Consider the following 19,821-nt stretch of genomic DNA (forward strand, 5'->3'; position numbering starts at 1 on the left):
GGTTCCCCAAGCACTGAGCAGACCCGCGGGCTGGTCGCGCTGTCCCGGGCACGTTCCTGCTCATGCCGATGGCAGCCGTGAGCGGGGCCCGCGGGAACGGCCGCGCCCAGTGAGGAGGCGCGGCGGGCTCCGGCCGAGCGAGGGCCCGGCCCGGCTGCCCCGGGGAGGCCGCGGCCCAGCTCTGCCCCGCGCGGTGACGTCACGGCCCCGTGACGTCACTGAAACCCCCGTCCCCGCCGGTCCCCGCTGACCGAGCGTTCCGGGCGGGCCGGTGTTTCCGGGGAAGGGCTCGCTGCGCTTCCGGCGCGGGCGGAGGAAGTGACGGCGGGTTTGTTGACAGCGGCGGCTGCGGCGGGGGGAGCGGGCCCGAGCAGGACGCGGACCCCGGCCCGCCCCGGGGAGCCGGGACCAGCCGGGACCAGCCCCCCATGGCGCCAGGTCAGTACCGCTGCCCCCCTCCCCAGCCCGACCTGGGGCAACAGGCCTGCTCGCCGGGCGGGGGAGGAACCGCCGCCCCCGGCGGTACCGGACGGTGCCCCCGGCGCAGCCCCGCTCCCCTTCCCGGGACCGCCGGGCCCCGCCGGGCAGGGCTCCGGCCCGCGGCTGCAGCTCCGGCGCTGTCCCGCGAGGTGACCTCTGAGAGCCTTGTGGACGAGGGAGGGCTGGGGTTCGGGGCCAGCGCTGCCCGCGGGGCTCGTAGAGACCATCGCGGGCTGATGGGGCCCCAGCGCCCAGAGAGCCCTGACCAGGGACTCCAGCTGCTCTTCTTGGGCAGGTGACCTATGAAAATCCGTGATGTAATTCAGTGAGCTGAAGGAGCATCGTTACTGCAGGCAGGTAAAGACCAACACAAGTGCAAGCTGTCTCATTTACGATGTCAGTCTGGCTGCTGACAAGTTGAGAAGTTGCCGGCTTTTCTGTGACAGAGGGTAGTTTGATCTCCTCCTACTTCACTTTCCCGAGTGTAAGGGATGGTGTTTACCCACAAAGGCAGCGATGACCCATCAATTAATAAAATCACAATGATTTGCAGCTGCAAGGTGCCAACTAAAGTGACAGTGCAGTTTCCTTTCAGAGTATAACCTGTGCCAAACGCTGCATTTACATTACATTTGTAATTCTGAAGTCGCTGTAATCAGCTCATGTCAGTGCATATTGTTTGCCCTCTCCTTGGATGAGTCCCTGATGCTGGAACAGTCAGCTTTGCCAATCATTTTTGTAGCAACAGCGTAAATGTTGTGTGGTTGGCATGGAGCCACAGTGAGTCAGGCTTGGCTTGGCTCCGGGCACTGCCTGGAGAGAGGCTGGGAGAGATGATCGGTCTGAAGTCCAAGGGAGAGGATATTGGCACTGGCAGCCCCAGGAGAGGTCCCGAGCCTCACGTGCCAGTGCAGCCTGGAGTGCTGTAACAGTGAGTTGCAGCCTGGAAATGAGCAATATTTGCAAAGAAGCAGGTGGGTCCTGGATGCTGGGGAGGGGGTAGGCAGAGCTGCCTGTGCTGCACCTAGTTTTGGGTCTGTGAGTAGCAGGAGGGTGCTGTTACTGCGCAGAGAGGGCTGAGTGCCCATGGAAAAAGGGCTCTTGTGTGCCTGCTCCTGAGGCTCTGAGGAACTCAGTTCCTTGGTGCACTAAGGTGGAAGTAAGCCTGTCGGAGAAATAAATTGGAAAAAATACTGGCAGCTGAAGTTCTGATTATTTTTCAGTTCTTGCTCTTGAATTTTCAGCATTCTTCATGCGTCTGTCTTTAACTCTACCAAAACCCATATAGCACCAGGAAGCCCATTGGTGGAAAAGCACTGGTGGCAGTCACTAGGCAGCTTCATCCTGTGTGAAGCTTCCCAAGGAGAACAATTAGACAAATGTTAATGATTTTTCAGCCTCTCCAGTTCTTTTCTTTTTGTCAGACATCGAGGTTATGACTAGAGACAGTATTGATCAGGGCAGCTATTGGCACTTTTACTTCCCCCTCTGCTGCTGAGGTGTCACGTCTTCAGTCTAAAGAGGGAGAGACCAGCTCGTGTTGTCTGCTGGAGAAAAGGTCACAGCAGCTGCTCAGATGCATGTAATAAATCAGGAGGATGAAAGCTTTTCTTTGGTCTTATTTCAGTGGGACAGTTTAACCATTCTTGATATTAAACTTCTACATGGGATTGTGTTGGTGGATCACGGGGGAGCTCAGAAGTTAAAGGGCAGCTGATTTCTTCAGGGCTGAGATCAACCAGCTGCATTGTGCTGCTCTCAGCAGAGAGGGAACAGAGGCTTGTCAGAGCCACAGGAAGGCAGTCCTTGCCCTCTGGTGCTCTGAGCTGCTTGGACAAGTCCCAAGCACTGGCTGTTTCCAGCTGCATGTGACAATAGATGGTCAATGGGAATTTGTTTTCGAGTTCTTTGGCCGTCAGTAGTCAACAGTGGAAGAACACTGGCTGCAGGGACCTCCTGTCTGATGGCACAGGGGAACTGGTAGGGACAGCAGAACACGCTTCCCAGCTGGTTCAGATCTTCCTGTTGATCTTGCCTTTCTGGAAAGATTCTCTCCAGCAGGCTTCAGGCAAAATCTGCAAGAGGGACTTGTTCTGGAGGTGAGGCCGATTCATCTCCAAAGCAGACACAGGACAACTTCCTCCCACCTGCATTCCCTTTGCCAGGATCTCCCAGCCAGGGAGACTCTGCACTCATTGGCACATTTCAGCCTTGACTTCTCACCTTTCTTAACTCTAAAGGTGAGAACTATGGAATGCGGAGCTCCTCCATTACAAAATTGAAAACCCTCCATTTTTGGTGATTGGACATCATGCACCTCAATGGAGCTATTGTGGCACTTTTGAGAAGTCTCACTTTTATGTTCTTGTGACCCCCACCTCAGCACTCAGTGACCAAAATAGCAAGTTCCACCCTTAACACCATGATTGGAGAGAGTTTAAAGTATAATTTGTATGATTGCTGAAGTTTCGGGTTTTTTTGCCTCAGCATTAGCTTTTAGAGTGATTAAGCTGAGGAATGGGTGTTAAACTCTTCTGTCTTGATACCATAGGAATGAAGGAAAGAGAGCAGCAGAGGCTTTAGAGAAGCAGAGAGCTGGTGACACACAAGTGTCCTGCTATTTGCAGCTGCAGGATAAAGATCAGAAACGGAATATGGTTAAGGACATTTTGCAACAACTTCTCCAGCAATGGCTGCTCAGCTGTGGTAGAAAGAATTACTACCTCCACAGCATCAGTGTTCTCGGGGCCAGCAGGGACAGACTTTTGATAAGACATAGGTTTTATAGCAAAAATAAACATTTCAACATAATATTTTATGTCTGTAGAAATATTTAGAAATGTGATTTGACCCTTTGAAAGTAAAATTGTCACTGTTGATCTTCAAGCTAAGTTCTCTGATAAGCCCCTAAGGGCCCCAGCGAGCAAGTCTTGATACCAGAGCAGTCAGGTCATTTCAAATCAGAAAACAGGGAGAGCTTCCCCCAGTTGTCTGCCTCACCCATCCTTTTTCCTATTCCAAAGATGAAAAGGGCAAAAGCACCTTGCCTTTTTCGAGTTTAGTCAGTCTTTGTGACAGATTTGGGGTGGTGAGGGTGAGCTGGATGTAGCGGTGTCCAGCACAATCACAATCCTTGCCTTTACACTGCACTTAGGGGGATCCCAGACCAGTCTGTGTGTTTCTCTCTGGCTTCTGATCCACTTCATGCTCTAATTCAAGGACTTGCTTGAAGCTTCTGACTTGGCACTACAGAGAAACACTGAGCTTGAAAATGAAACTTGACTTGGAATGTTGGAAAGAGAATAACAGGCAGGAAATACAGGGCCACAGATCCCACTGGTGCCTTACAAGGGATTATGCTGACATTGAATATTCTGCTGGTTTATCCAACCCACTCTGAAGGAAACCAATCAACGTGGCTTCTACCACTTCCCTTTCCGAGGGCCTTTGTCAGCCAGATAACCCTGCAATGAGGAAACATTTTGCTGTGTAGCCTCATTTCCAAACACTACACACTAATTAATTCCCACAGTATCCCCTTAGACAGGGAATACCAAGGAATTAAGGGCACACTGCCAGAGAGGCCAAACTACTGCAGGTTCTTTTGAGGTCAGCAAGTGATGAGCTGCAAATACAACATCCTGCTGGTGTGACAGCTTTGTGGGACACTTGGCAGTTGTTGCCATTCTCAGTGCATCTTTTTTTCCCCTCTCTGCTTATAGCTATCCTGATGGCCCCATAACTTCATCCCAGGACTTCATTTGGGGGAAGGATCTCCTGCATCAAACGCTTCCTTCTGCTCTTCCCCTTCCCATAATTTCCCTCAAGATGGCATCCGACAGTCCTGAGTCACTGATGACCTTGTGCACTGATTACTGCCTTCGCAACCTGGAGGGGACTCTCTGCTACCTCCTGGACAACGAAACGCTCCGGCTCCATCCCGACATCTTCCTGCCAAGCGAGATCTGTGACAAACTTGTCAACGAGTACGTTTCAGGCCTGGTTTGGGAAGGAGCTGGGAGCTCAGAGAAGGGGGAGTATAGTTCTCCAAAAAGAATTATGGGAAAGAATTCACAGGGCTGTGTTTTTCCTGCTCATCATATTGGCAAATAAGGGTTTGCACAAACTTCAGAAAGAAGTGTTCCCTTTTGTACTGCTGTCATTCTAATTTCTGTGGTATTCACCCTTTCCAAGTTAGTCAGAGCTCAATGAGATGCTGTAAAAAGGGAAATGAAAAAAGTAAACCCTGAGTGAAACAGTCACTGCTTCTTCCTAGAATATCAGTGAGCAACAAGGAAGCCTTCCCATTTCCTATCACTGAAGCATTACAACACTCTGTCCAAGCAGAGAAATAAGAGTGCAAAGTGCTGACAGATGCAAAATTTTAAGGCTGCTGCTCCCATGGTTTTATAAAGCTGCTTGTTTCCAGGGATTTATGTAATTTGGCTGTCACAGTCTCTCTTGGCTGAACTTGTGCCCACAAAATATGGCAGAAAATTCTGGGCAGCTAATTTCTGAAAAATGGGGGGGGGGGGGAGGGAAATCATCAAATTACTAAGTTTAAACAGCTAGGGAAAAAATTAATGGAGTCTATACTTGACAGAATCCAGTTTACTCACACATACTGAGTCCTGCAGAAATCTTTGCCCAAGATTTTCCTACAGCTCATTGGTTCTGTGCAGAAGAGGTGGGTGGGCTCCTTTGCCCCAAAGGCTGATCTGGGTGATACTGGGACGGGGTGGATTGGTGTATGCTCACGACTCTGTCACGCTTCCTTGTCACCAGTGCAGGTGCCAGAGCTGTGGCTGAGCCTGTGCTGTGCTAACACCATTGCCCCACACAGGTACGTGGAGCTGGTGAAGACAGACAGCATCTTTGAACCCCATGAAAGTTTCTTCACCCTCTTCTCAGACCCACGGAGCACCAGGCTAGCTCGGATCCACCTGCGGGAACACATCGTGCAGGACCAGGACCTGGAGGCCATCAGGAAGCAGGTGGGGTTTGCACTGACAGCTGCCACATCACATAGCAGCACTGCTGCATGGACACCAGCTGGAATCCCAGACACCCAGAGATTCCCAAGGCTTTATCCTTTGCTGTCCAAGTCTTTTTCAGACTAACCTCAGCTTCTCCTTTCTCAGTGCCCAAAGCCACTGTTGGGAATGGCATAGGACACTGGTCAAGTTGGGTGATACATGATTTCAGGCTGTTCCAGTGGGAGGTCTGGGGCAAACAGGGTGGGCACTTTACCTGTGAAATATCTCTAACCTTGATTTCCCTTTTTTCAGGATCTTATTGAGCTCTACCTGACTAACTGTGAGAAGCTGACAGCCAAGAGCCTGCAAACCTTGGTGAGCTTCAGCCACACACTGGTCTCCCTGAGCCTCTTTGGCTGCAGCAATATCTTCTACGAGGAGGAGAACCCTGGGGGCTGTGAGGACGACTGCCTGGTGAACCCCACTCGCCAGGTCTTGGTCAAGGACTTTACTTTTGAAGGCTTCAGCCGCCTGCGCATCCTGAACCTGGGCCGCCTGATCGAAGGGGTAAATGTGGAGACACTGCTGCGGCCCCTGGCCTCCCTTGCAGCTCTCGACCTTTCTGGGATCCAGCTGAATGATGTGGGATTCCTGACCCAGTGGAAGGACAGTCTGGTTTCCTTAGTGCTTTACAACATGGACCTTTCAGAGGAGCACATCCAAGTGATTGCACAGCTTCGCAAGCTCAGGTCAGCAGATCTGTTCTTCCTTCTTTATCCTTCTCTACCTGATAGGGAAAGGTCTTTCAGGCATGGTCTTCTAGCCTGCTATCAGAGAAGCACACACTGCTGCGTTCAGCTTATAAACCTCCCTGTGAACAGGCTCACTCATTGTATATATCTACTCATCACTGTACATATCTGACATATCTAAAGCCAGCCTGAATTTTGCTTGTAAGAAGACACCACTTAGCAGAAATTTCCCATTGAAAAAAACAACACATATCTGACCCCATCACACCCACTTGATGTGTAACAGGTAGAAGACACTTTTGTGAGGGGGATGTTTGCTCCAGTCTTTGGTACGAGCCAGCAAAGTCTCTCTGTCCTGTAAGGAACCCCACCTGCACACAATGGCTGGTCAGTTTGCCCAACCACTCCCTTAGTAGCAAGATTTCCTCAAAGCTTAAGTATTTAAATACCTGAAAGAAATCAGGATAATGTAATAGCCTGGGGTGGAAAATTTATAAGATCGGGGAAGCAGACAAAAGCCTGTGCAACTTAATTTGTGGGATGAGGCAAGATACATTTCAGGGGATGCACAGATCTGGTGCATCTTAATCTCCAGGCAGAAATGCTCAGGTGGCTGCTGTGATGGAGTTTGGAAAAGGCAGTTTCTGAGCCTGGAGCATTTTCCTTTGTGATGTGTGGCTAGATGATTCACTGTGGTCCATTCCAAGTAGCTCTCTACCAGATACCTGTGTGCTTTGGTTAGACACAAGGCCAGCTGCTGCTGCCAGAGCCTACAGAACCACATTCCTGTATCTTGGGAAGGAAATAATGATAAATAATAATCACACTTGGCTCTGGTAGGGAGGCAGAAGCCCCAGCTAATGCTTTCCAGGCTGTGAGATGCTCTCTATCACTTGCAGGCACCTGGATATCTCCCGAGACCATCTGTCCAGTTATTACAAGTTCAAGCTGACCCGGCGGGTTCTAAACTTGTTTGTGGAAAACCTGGTGAACCTCACTTCGCTCGACATCTCAGGGCACACCATGCTGGAGAACTGCACTATCCCCAGCATGGAGGAGAAGATGGGCCAGACAAGGTAAGGGAACAGCAATTATTGAGGTCTGCTTGAATAGGTAGATCAGTCACAGATTAATTAAGAACAGTTCCCTTTTCTGAGTTCTCAAATTCTGTAGGTCTAATCAGTACTAAAAAGCAGGATACAGCTTTTGCCAGGTTCCCCTGACAGTAGAGACAAGTGTGAGAATCAGCTGTGATTGCTGTATGCAACACATGTAAAGACTTGTAAGAGTAATAAAGAATTCATCCCATCTGCCTGCCATGCATATCTGAAGTATTTCAGTTCTTTTCCACACACATTCTCTTAGGGATCTTCTGCTGGATGTTTTTCTGAAATTACTCCAAAGCCCTTTACACATTTCCTACACAAAATACTCTTACCCTTGTGGAAATCCAGACTCTTCGACAGAACATTTATACACTGAGTCAGTACATCAGCACTCATAGGAGGGCTGAGTGTTTTAGGAGATTGGAATCTAAAGGCCAGATTTGACCTGTATACTGGGGAAATCAACCCTTGGAAATCCTGTTGCCCCTCAGCAGAGGCATACCTAGGGGTCTGGTTTTCCACATCAGCCAAGAGCTCTGCCCTCCTATTAAGCACTTGCTGAATAGAAGCAAAAAAGTGAGACAGTTCTGGTTCCTTTTCACCAGAGCTGCTGAAAATGCACTGGTTCTTGGTCAATAAGGAACATGGCATCAAAAACAGTGTTCTTGCATGCTCACAGAAGCAGATTTAGCATGTCTATCACATTACAAATACATTGGATGAGTGATATCCACAGCCCTTTAAGAGGAAATTTTCACCCCAACTAATAAATTTCCAGGACAAATTTTACCTGAGAAAGCTGCATCCTGTCTGCAGTAATTCTTACTGCTGGTTCCATTCAGCACGTTCACTTTTTACTCAGGATCACCTGGAATGAATATTTAGAGTTATGTTCATAAGCCGCTGCCTGGTATAAAATGAAGTGTAGTTTTTACCACTGTGGGTATGAAGCAGTACAGTCAGAGTGAATGCAGGGCTGGCAGCCATCTCTGTGGCAGGAGACACCTGAAGAAACATGGTACCAACATGAGCAATCTCTTGTGTTTTCACCCCAGCATTGAGCCAGCAAAGAGCAGCATTGCTCCCTTCCGCGGTCTGAAACGACCACTGCAGTTCTTGGGCCTTTTTGAAACATCCCTCTGCCGCCTGACCCATATTCCAGCCTACAAGGTAAGGAGGCTGCAGGGATATTGGAAGCAGGAACTTGTTAGAAGTTGAAAGAACATGAGGACCCTGGCTGCCAGTAGAACGGAGTTCTTTGGGTCTTGGGTGTAAGAACTCAGCTCTGACCTTTCAATAACTACTTCATAATGCAAGAAAACTGCCAGAAAGCAAGACCTGTACCCCACATAGTTTTTATAAGGATTGAAAAACATTGGAGAAAAGCTTGGAGAGATTATCCTTCCTGGAGGATGTCTGTGACTACAGAAAAGGATTTAAGACAGTAGAGTCCTAATTTTGAATAGCATTCTCCTGCCCCAAAGGTGCTCTTTCTCATCCCTCTGGACTGAAAAGTGACTCAACCTCTGTCTCATCCCAAGCTGGATCTATTCTCAGGGCAAAGGGAAGGTATACCCTTTGACCTTTCAGAGTTTCCTTCTTATGTTGGTTTTCCTCCTTCATAATTTCTCCCCTGACTCCTTTTGCTCTTCCTTGCCAGGTGAGTGGAGACAAGAATGAAGAGCAAGTCCTGAATGCCATCGAGGCTTACACCGAGCACCGGCCGGAAATCACTTCCCGGGCCATCAACCTGCTGTTCGACATTGCCCGCATCGAGCGCTGCAGCCAGCTGCTGAGAGCCCTCCAGGTAAGCCTTGGCCTCACCCTGACAAGGGGAATTTTGCACTCCCAATCTTTTTTTCCACCCTGGGACACTGTATCAGGCCATTCCAGAGAAAGCTGAGTAACACAGTGGAACTGGGTACCTTCATTTCCTAAGCACGTTCCTGCAGTGCCTGGGCCACACTTTCCTTGCAGGCTTCTAACAGTCACTCCAAGAATTAGCAGCAAGTCCATGGCACTGAAGCTCTGTGTTGCTTCTCTGCAGCTGGTGATCACAGCCCTCAAGTGCCACAAAGATGACAAAAACATCCAGGTGACGGGCAGCGCCGCGCTGTTCTACTTGACCAACTCTGAGTACCGCATGGAGCAGAGCGTGAAGCTGCGGCGCCAGGTCATCCAGGTGGTGCTCAATGGCATGGAGTCCTACCAGGAGGTCACAGTAAGAGCAGCCCAGGCACCTTTTGTTCCCATAGTCGTCTTTCCCTGTATCAATCCTTTAGCCTGGTGTCAGCATTTGGGTTTCCTCTACCTGCAGGGAGTTAAACAAGGCAGAGAAGTTATTGCTTGCCCAGGCCTGCTCCTGGTCTCCACTCAGCAATGGGGATTACCTACAGAGTGCTCCTTTTTATCCATCAACAGTGGTCAAAATGTGTGCGTGACACACAGATACCTGGCACTGTCTGTGGGGTGAAATTGTTGTGGATAAAGGGTATGTTGAGTCAACGAAAAGAAACATCTCAAATCTCTGTACTGGAAGTCAGCTCTGTAGAGAGCCAATAGGCAGTGAGGAACTGGCTTGGAAAGCAATGGGCCCTGGATAACTGGGTGGCCTTGTGAGAGTGGCGTGACAGTCATGGAGCACAGCTGAAGGACAGCTGAAGGACTTGGCCCAGTGTTTGCTTCCTTTTGATCCAGGTCCAGCGGAACTGCTGCCTGACACTGTGTAACTTCAGCATTCCCGAGGAGCTGGAGTTCCAGTACCGCCGAGTGAACGAGCTGCTGCTGAACATCCTCAACCAGAGCCGGCAGGACGAGTCCATCCAGCGCATCGCTGTGCACCTCTGCAATGCCCTGGTCTGCCAGGTGGACAACGACCACAAAGAAGCTGTGGGCAAGATGGGGTTTGTCATGGTTGGTATGGTCCCAGGGTGTCTACTTATCCATAACCCAGGCTAGGACAATTCCCTTACAGCTGTCCATCAAATGCCTCCAGCCATGATCCAACCTCGCAATATCACAGAAGGGAACCAGTGTCCCACCAATGCTGACCTCACCTGGAACCCACCCCTTGACTTGCTTACTAGCACTGGAGGTTATGATCTCAGAGACAGGCTGGTGTGAGGGCAGGAAGGTACTGTAACCTAACACCTGACCTCACCACATTGGGTTATTTCTAAATCTGGTACCACCTTGTGATTGTCTCCTTCTGCTTCTCCCCAAGTTTGCATCAATTTCCTAACTGAACCCATATCCCCCACCTTTTCCAAGAACTGCAAAGGCTGTTGCTTTGGTGCAGTTATGGTGCATCCCAGACCTTGTCATACAGCTCAAAACTGACTCAATTGCAAATTCAACAGCTCAGGGACTGTGGCATATTTCAGCTCTGTGAATACTTACAACTTGGAACATGATCCAGTCCCACTTGTTTAGAGGAAAATATATCAACTAGTTTCTCTGCAAAAGATCAAAATTGGCCATAACTGCTGTGATACTGCAGGGCTGGTTAAGTTTTAGCTCCATTATTTTTGAATTGTTTCTCACTCTTCCCCTTTCTTTGCCCACAGACAATGCTAAAGTTGATTCAGAAAAAGTTGGCTGATAAAACGGTGAGTGTTTCCCAAAAAAAAAAAAAAAAACAAAACATAGAGTCTTTTCAGTCTGACTTAGGCTGGCCCAAAGTGCCAGCTCAGCTTCTCTAACAAACACAAGACATCTCAGCTGATGCTGCAGAATTTCTTGTTCAGGGTGAGGGCAGGGGAATGTAACAGGGAGGCAAAAATATTAAACAAAAAACCCACCTACTGAAAAGTTGAAAGTGAACAACAAGATTTTCTTAGCCTCTGAAGTCATCTAGGGTGATGCCAGAGAGGAAACAGGTGATTGGTTTGCACCAGGCTCCTGCATTAGCAAAGCTCTGATTCTGTCCTCTTCCCTATAGTGTGATCAGGTGATGGAGTTCTCCTGGAGTGCCCTCTGGAACATCACTGATGAGACCCCAGATAACTGTGAGATGTTCCTTAACTACAGTGGCATGAAACTGTTCTTGGAGTGCTTGAAAGTAAGTGTCTCATTGTCTCTGGAGAGATGCTGACAGGAGCCTAGGCATGATCCTTGGTTCTGCTCCTCTCTAAGCATTACTTCCTACACTTTACAAACAGAAAGAAAAAGCTTGTGTAAGTTCTTCTTTCTCACATCGTTCCATGCAGCCAGTAGAACAGAGAAACTTACAGTGAACACATCTTCCCCTTTGCCCATCTTTGTTCAGCCCCCTCAAGCAGAGCAGCAGTGAACAATGGGCCTGATTTTGATCCTCCCTTTTCACACATACCTTTAGCACCATTTGGCACCTGCCAAGGTGCCATTGCTGACTACCCAAAAATCCTGAGCTTCCTAGATGTGCTGTACAGCCTTTTCCCAAGGTTGCTTGTTCTCAGTATCACCAGAGTCCTACCTGTATATAATGCTGTTCCTTGCCTGGCCAGGAGTTCCCAGAGAAACAGGAGCTGCACCGCAACATGCTGGGCCTCCTGGGCAATGTGGCAGAAGTGAAGGAGCTCCGCCCACAGCTCATGACCTCCCAGTTCATCAGTGTGTTCAGGTGAGTGCCTGGCTGGTGACCAGCTGGACTCTGATCCCTTCTGACCCACCTGGAGACTTGTGAATCTTTAGTGCAACAGTAGCTCTAAGTGATCTCTTCTCTCTTGGCAGCAACCTGCTGGAGAGCAAAGCTGATGGGATTGAGGTGTCATATAATGCCTGTGGAGTGCTCTCCCATATCATGTTTGATGGTTTAGAGGCCTGGGGGATCTGTGAGCCTCACAGAGAAGAAGTTGTGAAGAGGATGTGGGCAGCCATCCAGAGCTGGGATATCAACTCCAGGAGAAATATCAATTACAGGTGAGCAATGGAAAAGATTGGCCCACTCATGGGAGCCAGGCTTGTCACAGGAAGGAAACACCAACAGAAAGAAAGGAAAAGAGAGAGCCTAGCATGGAGGTTCTGTTCAGAGTGAAGGAGAAACATATTCAGGGACATATTCTTCAGTGAGGGTTTTACATCTTCCTTTATATGTTACGTAAGATGATGAAATTGGACACCTTACCTGACAATTCCTATGAGAGAAGTTTGGCAGCCCAGCAGAATTTCTCCTGCAAGTTTCTGCTGAAATTGAGTAGTTTGGGAAAACCACTCTCTGTCTGGGACTGCCTAAACATTTTCCTCTGATACTGCTGTCCTTTGCACTCTGTCCTTTTCAGTCTGATTGCTTCCTAAAGCTACATGCTTTCACTCTTCTCTGGGGCATATCTAGACACAGGTACCAGAAATCCCTTCAAAGGCTAATATAACTGCTGGAATCCTCTAAACCCCTTCCTGTAAGAGGTTATCAGGTACTCAGAATTCCCTTAGTCCTTGGCAGGGATCCAGAACTGGCATTCCAGTGCCTGTTTACAGTATAGACAGTATAGTACTGTTGTCAGAAGAAACAGAGGAATCCTTGCACCTCTGCAGCCAGCTTTGCCTGGTTATAGTTTGGCTTTGTCCCTTCTCAATCAGTGCTGCTGGATTTCAGCTCTTGTGAGGAAATGCCTAATGGAGATGGAAATTGGTTCCTGGGCTCAGTTGCCTTCATTGCAGCTATTTATCTGAGCAGTGTGTTTGTGCTGAAGTGGTGGGACCTGTAATCCTGCCAGCACTGCCCTGGGACACTGACTTAGCCTTGGTGCCAGAATCTTTGAAATGCCAATGGATTTACTGCTGTGGTATTTATGAGTAGATCCCTTGCTGTATTGTATTGCTGTGAGTGGCAAAGGTGTTGAAAGAAGTAGCTCTTGGACTTTTAACAACTTCTGTAATATTTCTGTGCAGGTCATTTGAACCAATCCTTCGACTTCTTCCACAAGGGATCTCCCCAGTCAGCCAGCACTGGGCCACCTGGGCACTCTATAACCTGGTCTCTGTCTACCGTAAGTTCTCTTTTTGAAATCATATTCCCTGCACTGTAGAAGCTGAGGAGGTGAACCTGAGGCTGTCAGTAGAAAAAAATCTTGTGAGATAAACTATGCAGGTAGAGAAAACCTTCTTTGAATGATGCAGGAATGTCCAGGCAGCACAGCCAAATAAAGCAAATTAGACTTGGTGTGTAGCCAATTTCTTCACTGTTTTGATCCTTCTCCTTCCCCTCCTGCCACCCTTTGTACACTCTGGTGAGGGTTCACAAGGATCTGATTTATTCTTTTCTCTGCAGCTGACAAGTACTGCCCGCTGCTGATCAAAGAAGGTGGGATTCCTCTCCTGAAGGACATGATTAAAATGGCCTCAGCACGACAAGAGACCAAGGAAATGGCCCGGTAGGACACCAGTGCACCATCACAAACTCTCAGTTTAGCCTTAGTTTAGTTTTTAATTCTTCCACATAAAGTGAGGCTACCAAAGCAAGGCCTGTAGTGATGTGTACAAGAGGTATGAATTGAATACAGGAGAAGCAGAGGAAAAAGAGGATGGAAACAGAATACTAGAGATGTTTATAGGTGAGCAGTACACACAGATCATTACCAGGCAGCTGGGTTGTAGATTGGCTTGTTGAGCAAGGGAGCCACATGGGTAATTGCAGTTCTTAGGCCAGTAGTCTCCAGTTGCCACTGGCAGTTGTTCACTGGCCTGTCACTGAACTGCCAGCTGCACAGTTAAAACGAGAGCATTTTTCAGAAAGTAGAGTCCATCACCCTTGCACTAACACCTTTCTTTGGAGTCATCCTTTCAGAGCTGTAAAAGCCAGCTGCAGTTTCTGATCATTGGCAGAGTGAGAGCTGTAATTTCATACCTGCAGGATGACTAGAAGAGAGGGGTAGAGATCTGGGAATACATACCTGGTGAGTGGGCAGGAGGTATTCCCACAGCTGAGGGTTGCTAAATTCTGTAGAGGACTGGAGCCTGCAGAGGACAGTCACAGTTACACACAGTGTGTGGGACAGGACAGGTGACAGCACAGTAAAGGACAAACATTTGTATTAATGTATTTCCTGGTGGGATTTAAAGGCATCTGAGGTTTTGGGTGTGGGGGCAATGAATGAATGGTCACAACTGGATCTGGATATGCACTACCATAACTTGACATTCCAAGTTGGGAGCTGCTTTTGTGGAGTTTACTGCTTTTGACACAGTTTGTGTCTCAGATACAAACAGGACACTGTTACACAGAAACCAACTCTGGGACAGTTCTTACCTTACTGTCCCACGGCTGAGATGCAATAAGCTTTAAACTAAACCCTCTCTCCTTGTCCTTGTTTTATCCATAGGAAAGTTATAGAGCACTGCAGTAACTTTAAGGAGGAGAACATGGACACTTCCAGATAGAGGCAATCAGCCAATGCCTCTTGCCAGCACTGTATCCAGCTTCTCTCTAACTCACTGTACATAGGGAGGACTCTTTCTTACCAACTCGCCCGTTGGAAGGAAACTTTATGTGTGTGTGTGAGACCCTCAGTAGATGAAGGTGAATAGGGGAGGGGGGAGGGACTTTTTGCACAACAAAATGCTTTCCTTAACTTAGTGGACTTTTTTGTTATGAAGTTTCAGGTTGAAGTTCTGTGTGTATGATTTCTGTATAAAAAGAAAACAAAAAACAAAGACAATTACATTTATGTATCTTTTAACCTTTTATTTTAGACCACACAAAGAGCCTCAAATGACCATGAGCTTGAAGGCCTAGTTGTGTGATCACTAGTGTGACATGTTTATTTCCCACTTTTTAGAAAATTCCCTTTTGCTGTACTGCATGAGGTCCTGTGATGTCTGCAAGAACACCAGTCCTGAATCAGCATTGGCTGCTCAGTGGGGCAACAGGCAGTGATGAGTTATTTATTTGGTTAGAGAAGCTGGGGAACACAATACCAGAGAGATAGACCAAAAGAACTGACATTTCAGTGAGACTTGGAAATGGAAAAACTAGAGAAGATCTTTGAAGCTAATTCACTCCCTTAAGGGCATTTTAATAGAAGACTCACATTAATGGAAGCATTGCTAATTCTCTGTGGGTCATTTGGAAGTAAGACATTCCCAATAAAGTCAAGAGGTCTGTTTTGTCCCCATTGGCAGTACAGTAGGATCTGCCAGCCGACCCAGCCTCAAAAGGTCAGCGATGACCAGTAGAACCAGTTATTCATTCTTGGCTACACAGAGCTTCTCTCTCAAAGGGAGCATGTGCAACAAGGCACGAGGTTTGTTCACAAAGGGCTACACATCTTCATTCCAGTCCTTCATCACCTTTTTTAGTTGTGTTCTGTTTTGTAGGGAAGGGCTGCAAAGCCAGAGTATTTCCCTCTGCATGCTATTCTCTGCAAGGCCCTAATCCCGAGCAGCTGTACCTCCTTATGCAACTCCCAGGAAGGGACTGGAGTTGTTCTGCCCTTCCTCAGTCTGTGTCATCACAAGCTGTGCTCAGTGGCATCATAGTCTCCCTTCACAAGAAGCTCAATGCAGCACAACTGCTGGAATTGGAGGTGGGGAGTCTCCAGGCACCCTCTGAAGGGCAGTCCCAGGAAACAGCACCTTTTGTTCCACCCCAGCATCTTCCCCCTGTTCTCAGAAGCAGAGGGCCCTATTCCTATCTAACTCCCAGAAGCACTTACCAGTGCAGTCCCAGTCCAATCAGCAGCATTATTCCAGTCTGTGTGTCACAGGTGAGAGCAGAGTCCCACTGAGCTGGTCTTCACCTGTGACACTCCAGACCTATAATGGCTCAAGAAGCTGAAGGCCAAGGTTTGCCTCACAGCCAGGCACTCAACAGCACAGTTGTCTATGCCATAGCCCACTGCTACTCACAGTTTTTTGACAAATCTTCCTTTAGAAGGGACTCAGAATAGATGTTGTGCCTGGTAGAAGGAAGATGAGCCCATGGCCATGCAGGCTGGGACATTTCAGGCCTCAGAGCACAGTAACTCGCTGCTCTCTTCCCTTGTACACTTTGCTCTCGGATTTGAGTCGCTGCTATGAGGTTCTGCTAATGCTCAGAGTTCATGTTGTCCTTGTGAGCATGTTAGGGATGGATCCTTGATCCACAAACTGACACTTTAACTGACAGAACACAACTGCCTGGAGAGGTTTACTTTTACTGCCAATACGGTGTTATTCAATGTCTTTTTTTTTTTATTTCCTTTTTAACCATACGTCAATTTGTTTTGGTATTGTGAGATCTGTACTATTTTCTTTTAAGTATTTTTCAAACATATATATTTTTGTGTCACTTTTAAATTGTTTTCATAAGATTGCAAAACTTGACAAATTATACTTTTTTGCAGTCATTTGAAATGGATTTTTCTCTTATTCCTGTTTCCCAAGAATGTGTCCCTATGAGCTTTTAGATGGGGAAGCATATTTCAAGATCTGTTTTCTGTGTAACATTTGCTAATCTTCCTTCTAGATGCAAAACTAAGAGGGGCTGCAAATACAGCCTTGGTTGTTAGGGGAGTCAGGCTTTGCTCTTTAATTCCCCATTTAGTGCTGCTCTCCTTGGGAAGTTGTGTCACGTGGCAGTACAACCCACCACACCGCTTCCTTTCCAATGCCCATGTAGTGAAAGCTCCTGTCACTAAAATTTTGAACCAACTGACAAAAAGCACTCAGGATTCTGATCCTGTTGGCAAGGTGGGAGCAAAGCAGAAGGGGACAGATGACAGATACGAGTTATCAGAAAGCCTTGTCCCCAGAAAGCAGCTACCACACTGGGGAGACAGTGGAGCTGGGAAACTCCCATCTCAGCTGGAGCAGATCCCAGCCTCTCACTGCAATCCAAGCCAAGCAGTTGGGCTCTACTCTGTGACTTTGGCACAACAACATGAAGGCTAGTAACAACCAATGGCTTGGTTTTATCTCCTTTGAAACCCCCAAAGGTTTGGGTTTTCCAAACCAGTGCTTCCACAAATTGAGCAGTTACTGGAGTCTCACCTGCAGCATCCCAAACTAACAAGATCCACACTGCATCAAAGCTGTTTAACACTGCAGAGGAAACCTCTGTTGTCACTACTCACAGACTCTCAGCAAGCTGTACCTCAGCCTGAACCAGGATAAAAATATTTCAGTTTCAATAAGGAAATGAATGTAACCAGGCCAGCCTGACAGAAAAGCTCAGCTTGCTGAAATCTGTCACCATTCCCAGGTGAAAGGGGGAACTCTTAACTGGGCAATTACAGAAAGCCTCATGTAAGATTTTCAGTCAGGCCACCAGCAAGGTAAATGCCTAAGGCAGCACATTAAAAGGAATAACACCCCTGTTAGAGTAACATGAGCTTTGCCTACCTTAAGTGTCTTCAAGATTTTGTGAGCTGAAAAATAACATTTTGCCCTCAGTAAGGATCAAAGAGTAAAAAGTATCCTTTGAGCACCAGAGCACAATCCAACAATTCCCATAATTGGAAGTTTAAAACTAGTTTGGGCCTCAGTTTCCCTAACTGAAACAATGGCATATGCATGACCTGCAAACATTTTTTGGTGGCAAGGATTTAACTGGTGCCATAGATGCAGAGCTGAGGACAGAACAGGAGAGTTGCCTGCAGACATCACATCAATGTTCTGCAAAGGAAGGGAGGGCAAAGTGGCAGATTTTTTTATGAAGGTTTAATGTAAAAGGGGAAGTTGGATACCCTGAAACGCTTGACTGCTCCAGGGATGCCTCTCAGGCCTTCCAGCTTTGCTGAGTCAAAGGAACAAGCCATGAAACTTCAGGTCCACACGAAATTATACAGCCAGTGACCAATCCTGCTCAGAAAACCAGAATGGGGTTCTATTTTTCAAATGAAAATCCAGCTGTAGAGAAGTTCACAGCACGTAAGGATATTGCAGAAGCACCCCTTGTGCTCAGTAGCTGTTGGCCCACTCAGACTCTTCATGCTTTCACTACTACATTTCCTTGAATATTCCAAAGTTTGGCAAGCAGAGCATGAACATGACTCAGTAGCTCCCTGCAAGAGAATGTGCAAAGAAAGGAACCCTCTTCCTGAACTGTGTGTGGTTTCCTTCCTGGCTGGAGGCTGCCCTGTCCTCCAGTGGCCCTTGTCAGTGACCCAGCAGTGCCAGGTGTCCATGTTCTCTGGAGCAGATAAGACCAAACTGGTGAGCAACTTCCCACCAGTGCTTCCATTTTACAAAATCTGTGGGAGGAATTGCTCATAAGGATTGGCATCTACTTGGATGATGTTTAACACCCAGAAGCACCAGACTTTCTCATCTAGACCAAGCCAAGAAAGTTTAACACTGATATTTGTGGCAATCAGAACACTGCAGATAATTCATCTGCACCATAGCTGCTGTTTCCCTGCACTTTCCTACTGAAATTATCCTCTTCAGCACTGAATGCTACCAAGCTTGTCACCTTGGCTGGGCTTCTGCTGCTGTCACTCTGGTTTCTGCAAAAGATGAGTGCGAAGAAAAGTCTTGGAGTTATGAATCAACTCCCTCTCATTACCTGAAGAAGGCAATTAATTACCAGTAGGGCAAGAGCTAGAGGGCACTGCAGTCAGGCACTATCCATAGAAAAGACATTTCCTTGAGACTCTTTAGGGAGGAGTCTGCCACAGCTCAGGTGTTAGAGGACAGCTTGTGCTGGAAACAGATAATTAAAAGTAGGGAAACAGCTGGTCTCCAAGACAACCAAGTATGTGGATGAAGCACAGAGGGCAACAGTCATCAGGAATAGATGAAAAGCAACATGGAGGCTGAAGGAGAAGAGAGCACTTAGGGAATGAGGGAGGTACTCTGCTGAACTGAAACACATCTGCTTTAGCAGACTGTTTTGATTTAATATAATTGTCACTGATTCTCTCTGTAACTCTTTTCTTGTTTTAAAAAAAGTTTTTAAGCTAACTAAATATGTATTTCCTTGTTTTGCAATGAAAATACCCTCAGTTATAATGACCAAGTGTCTCCTTTTACTCTGTCCATGGACCTGCCTGATGCTGTGGCCTGGTTCAAATGTTTATGCCTGGTGAAACTGAGCAAAAAAAAATCAAAATGCACAACTGTTTCTTCCTTACAATTCTGAATGAATTAATTTTTCTGTTGTATCCATTGGATACCCTCTGTGTATTAAACGTAGCGCTGAAGAGTGTCTTCTTCCTTTGTTCTATGAATGTGGTTTTATTTAGGTACATTACTGGTCCATTGGCTGTCATATATTTAATTAAAAATGAACTGCCACGTGCTGATGATGCTGTTCAGTGCCTTTGCCTTTCATCACTCCAAAAAACACAATACTGCTTGTCAACAGAAGAAAGTAGTGGAGGACGAGAGCATTGTTAGGAAATTGTGTGAGAGGAGAAAATAATCAGGACAATATTTCAATATTTGAGTGTCCAGATTGCTCTAAACTCTGTAATGCATCTGCAGCTCACACTCAACAGCCTAGGCTTTGTAAGGGGCAGGACCTGAGCCCTTAAGAGAAGCCAATCTGCTTTAAGGCCAGCCTAACTTTCTTAAGACCCTGGTCCTGGAAGGGCTCAGTGCCAGGTAATT

At 47.4% G+C, this 19,821-nt stretch overlaps 1 protein-coding gene across 1 annotated transcript; it reads left to right on the plus strand.

The window, feature by feature from the left end:
* Positions 1–236: 236 nt before the first annotated feature.
* Positions 237–19,514, plus strand: ZER1 (zyg-11 related cell cycle regulator). Its single transcript, XM_021551460.3, has 16 exons — positions 237–438; positions 4,203–4,466; positions 5,324–5,474; positions 5,769–6,205; positions 7,108–7,284; positions 8,370–8,484; positions 8,975–9,121; positions 9,362–9,535; positions 10,012–10,227; positions 10,881–10,922; positions 11,255–11,374; positions 11,799–11,914; positions 12,025–12,213; positions 13,183–13,280; positions 13,562–13,664; positions 14,613–19,514. Exons 2-16 carry the CDS (start codon positions 4,309–4,311, stop codon positions 14,668–14,670), a joined length of 2,301 nt encoding a protein of 766 aa, XP_021407135.1. The 5' UTR covers positions 237–438; positions 4,203–4,308; the 3' UTR covers positions 14,671–19,514.
* The last annotated feature ends 307 nt before the right edge of the window (positions 19,515–19,821 follow it).

This window comes from Lonchura striata, chromosome 22 (assembly GCF_046129695.1).
Source record: "Lonchura striata isolate bLonStr1 chromosome 22, bLonStr1.mat, whole genome shotgun sequence".
In the NCBI taxonomy this organism is placed as follows: domain Eukaryota; kingdom Metazoa; phylum Chordata; class Aves; order Passeriformes; family Estrildidae; genus Lonchura; species Lonchura striata.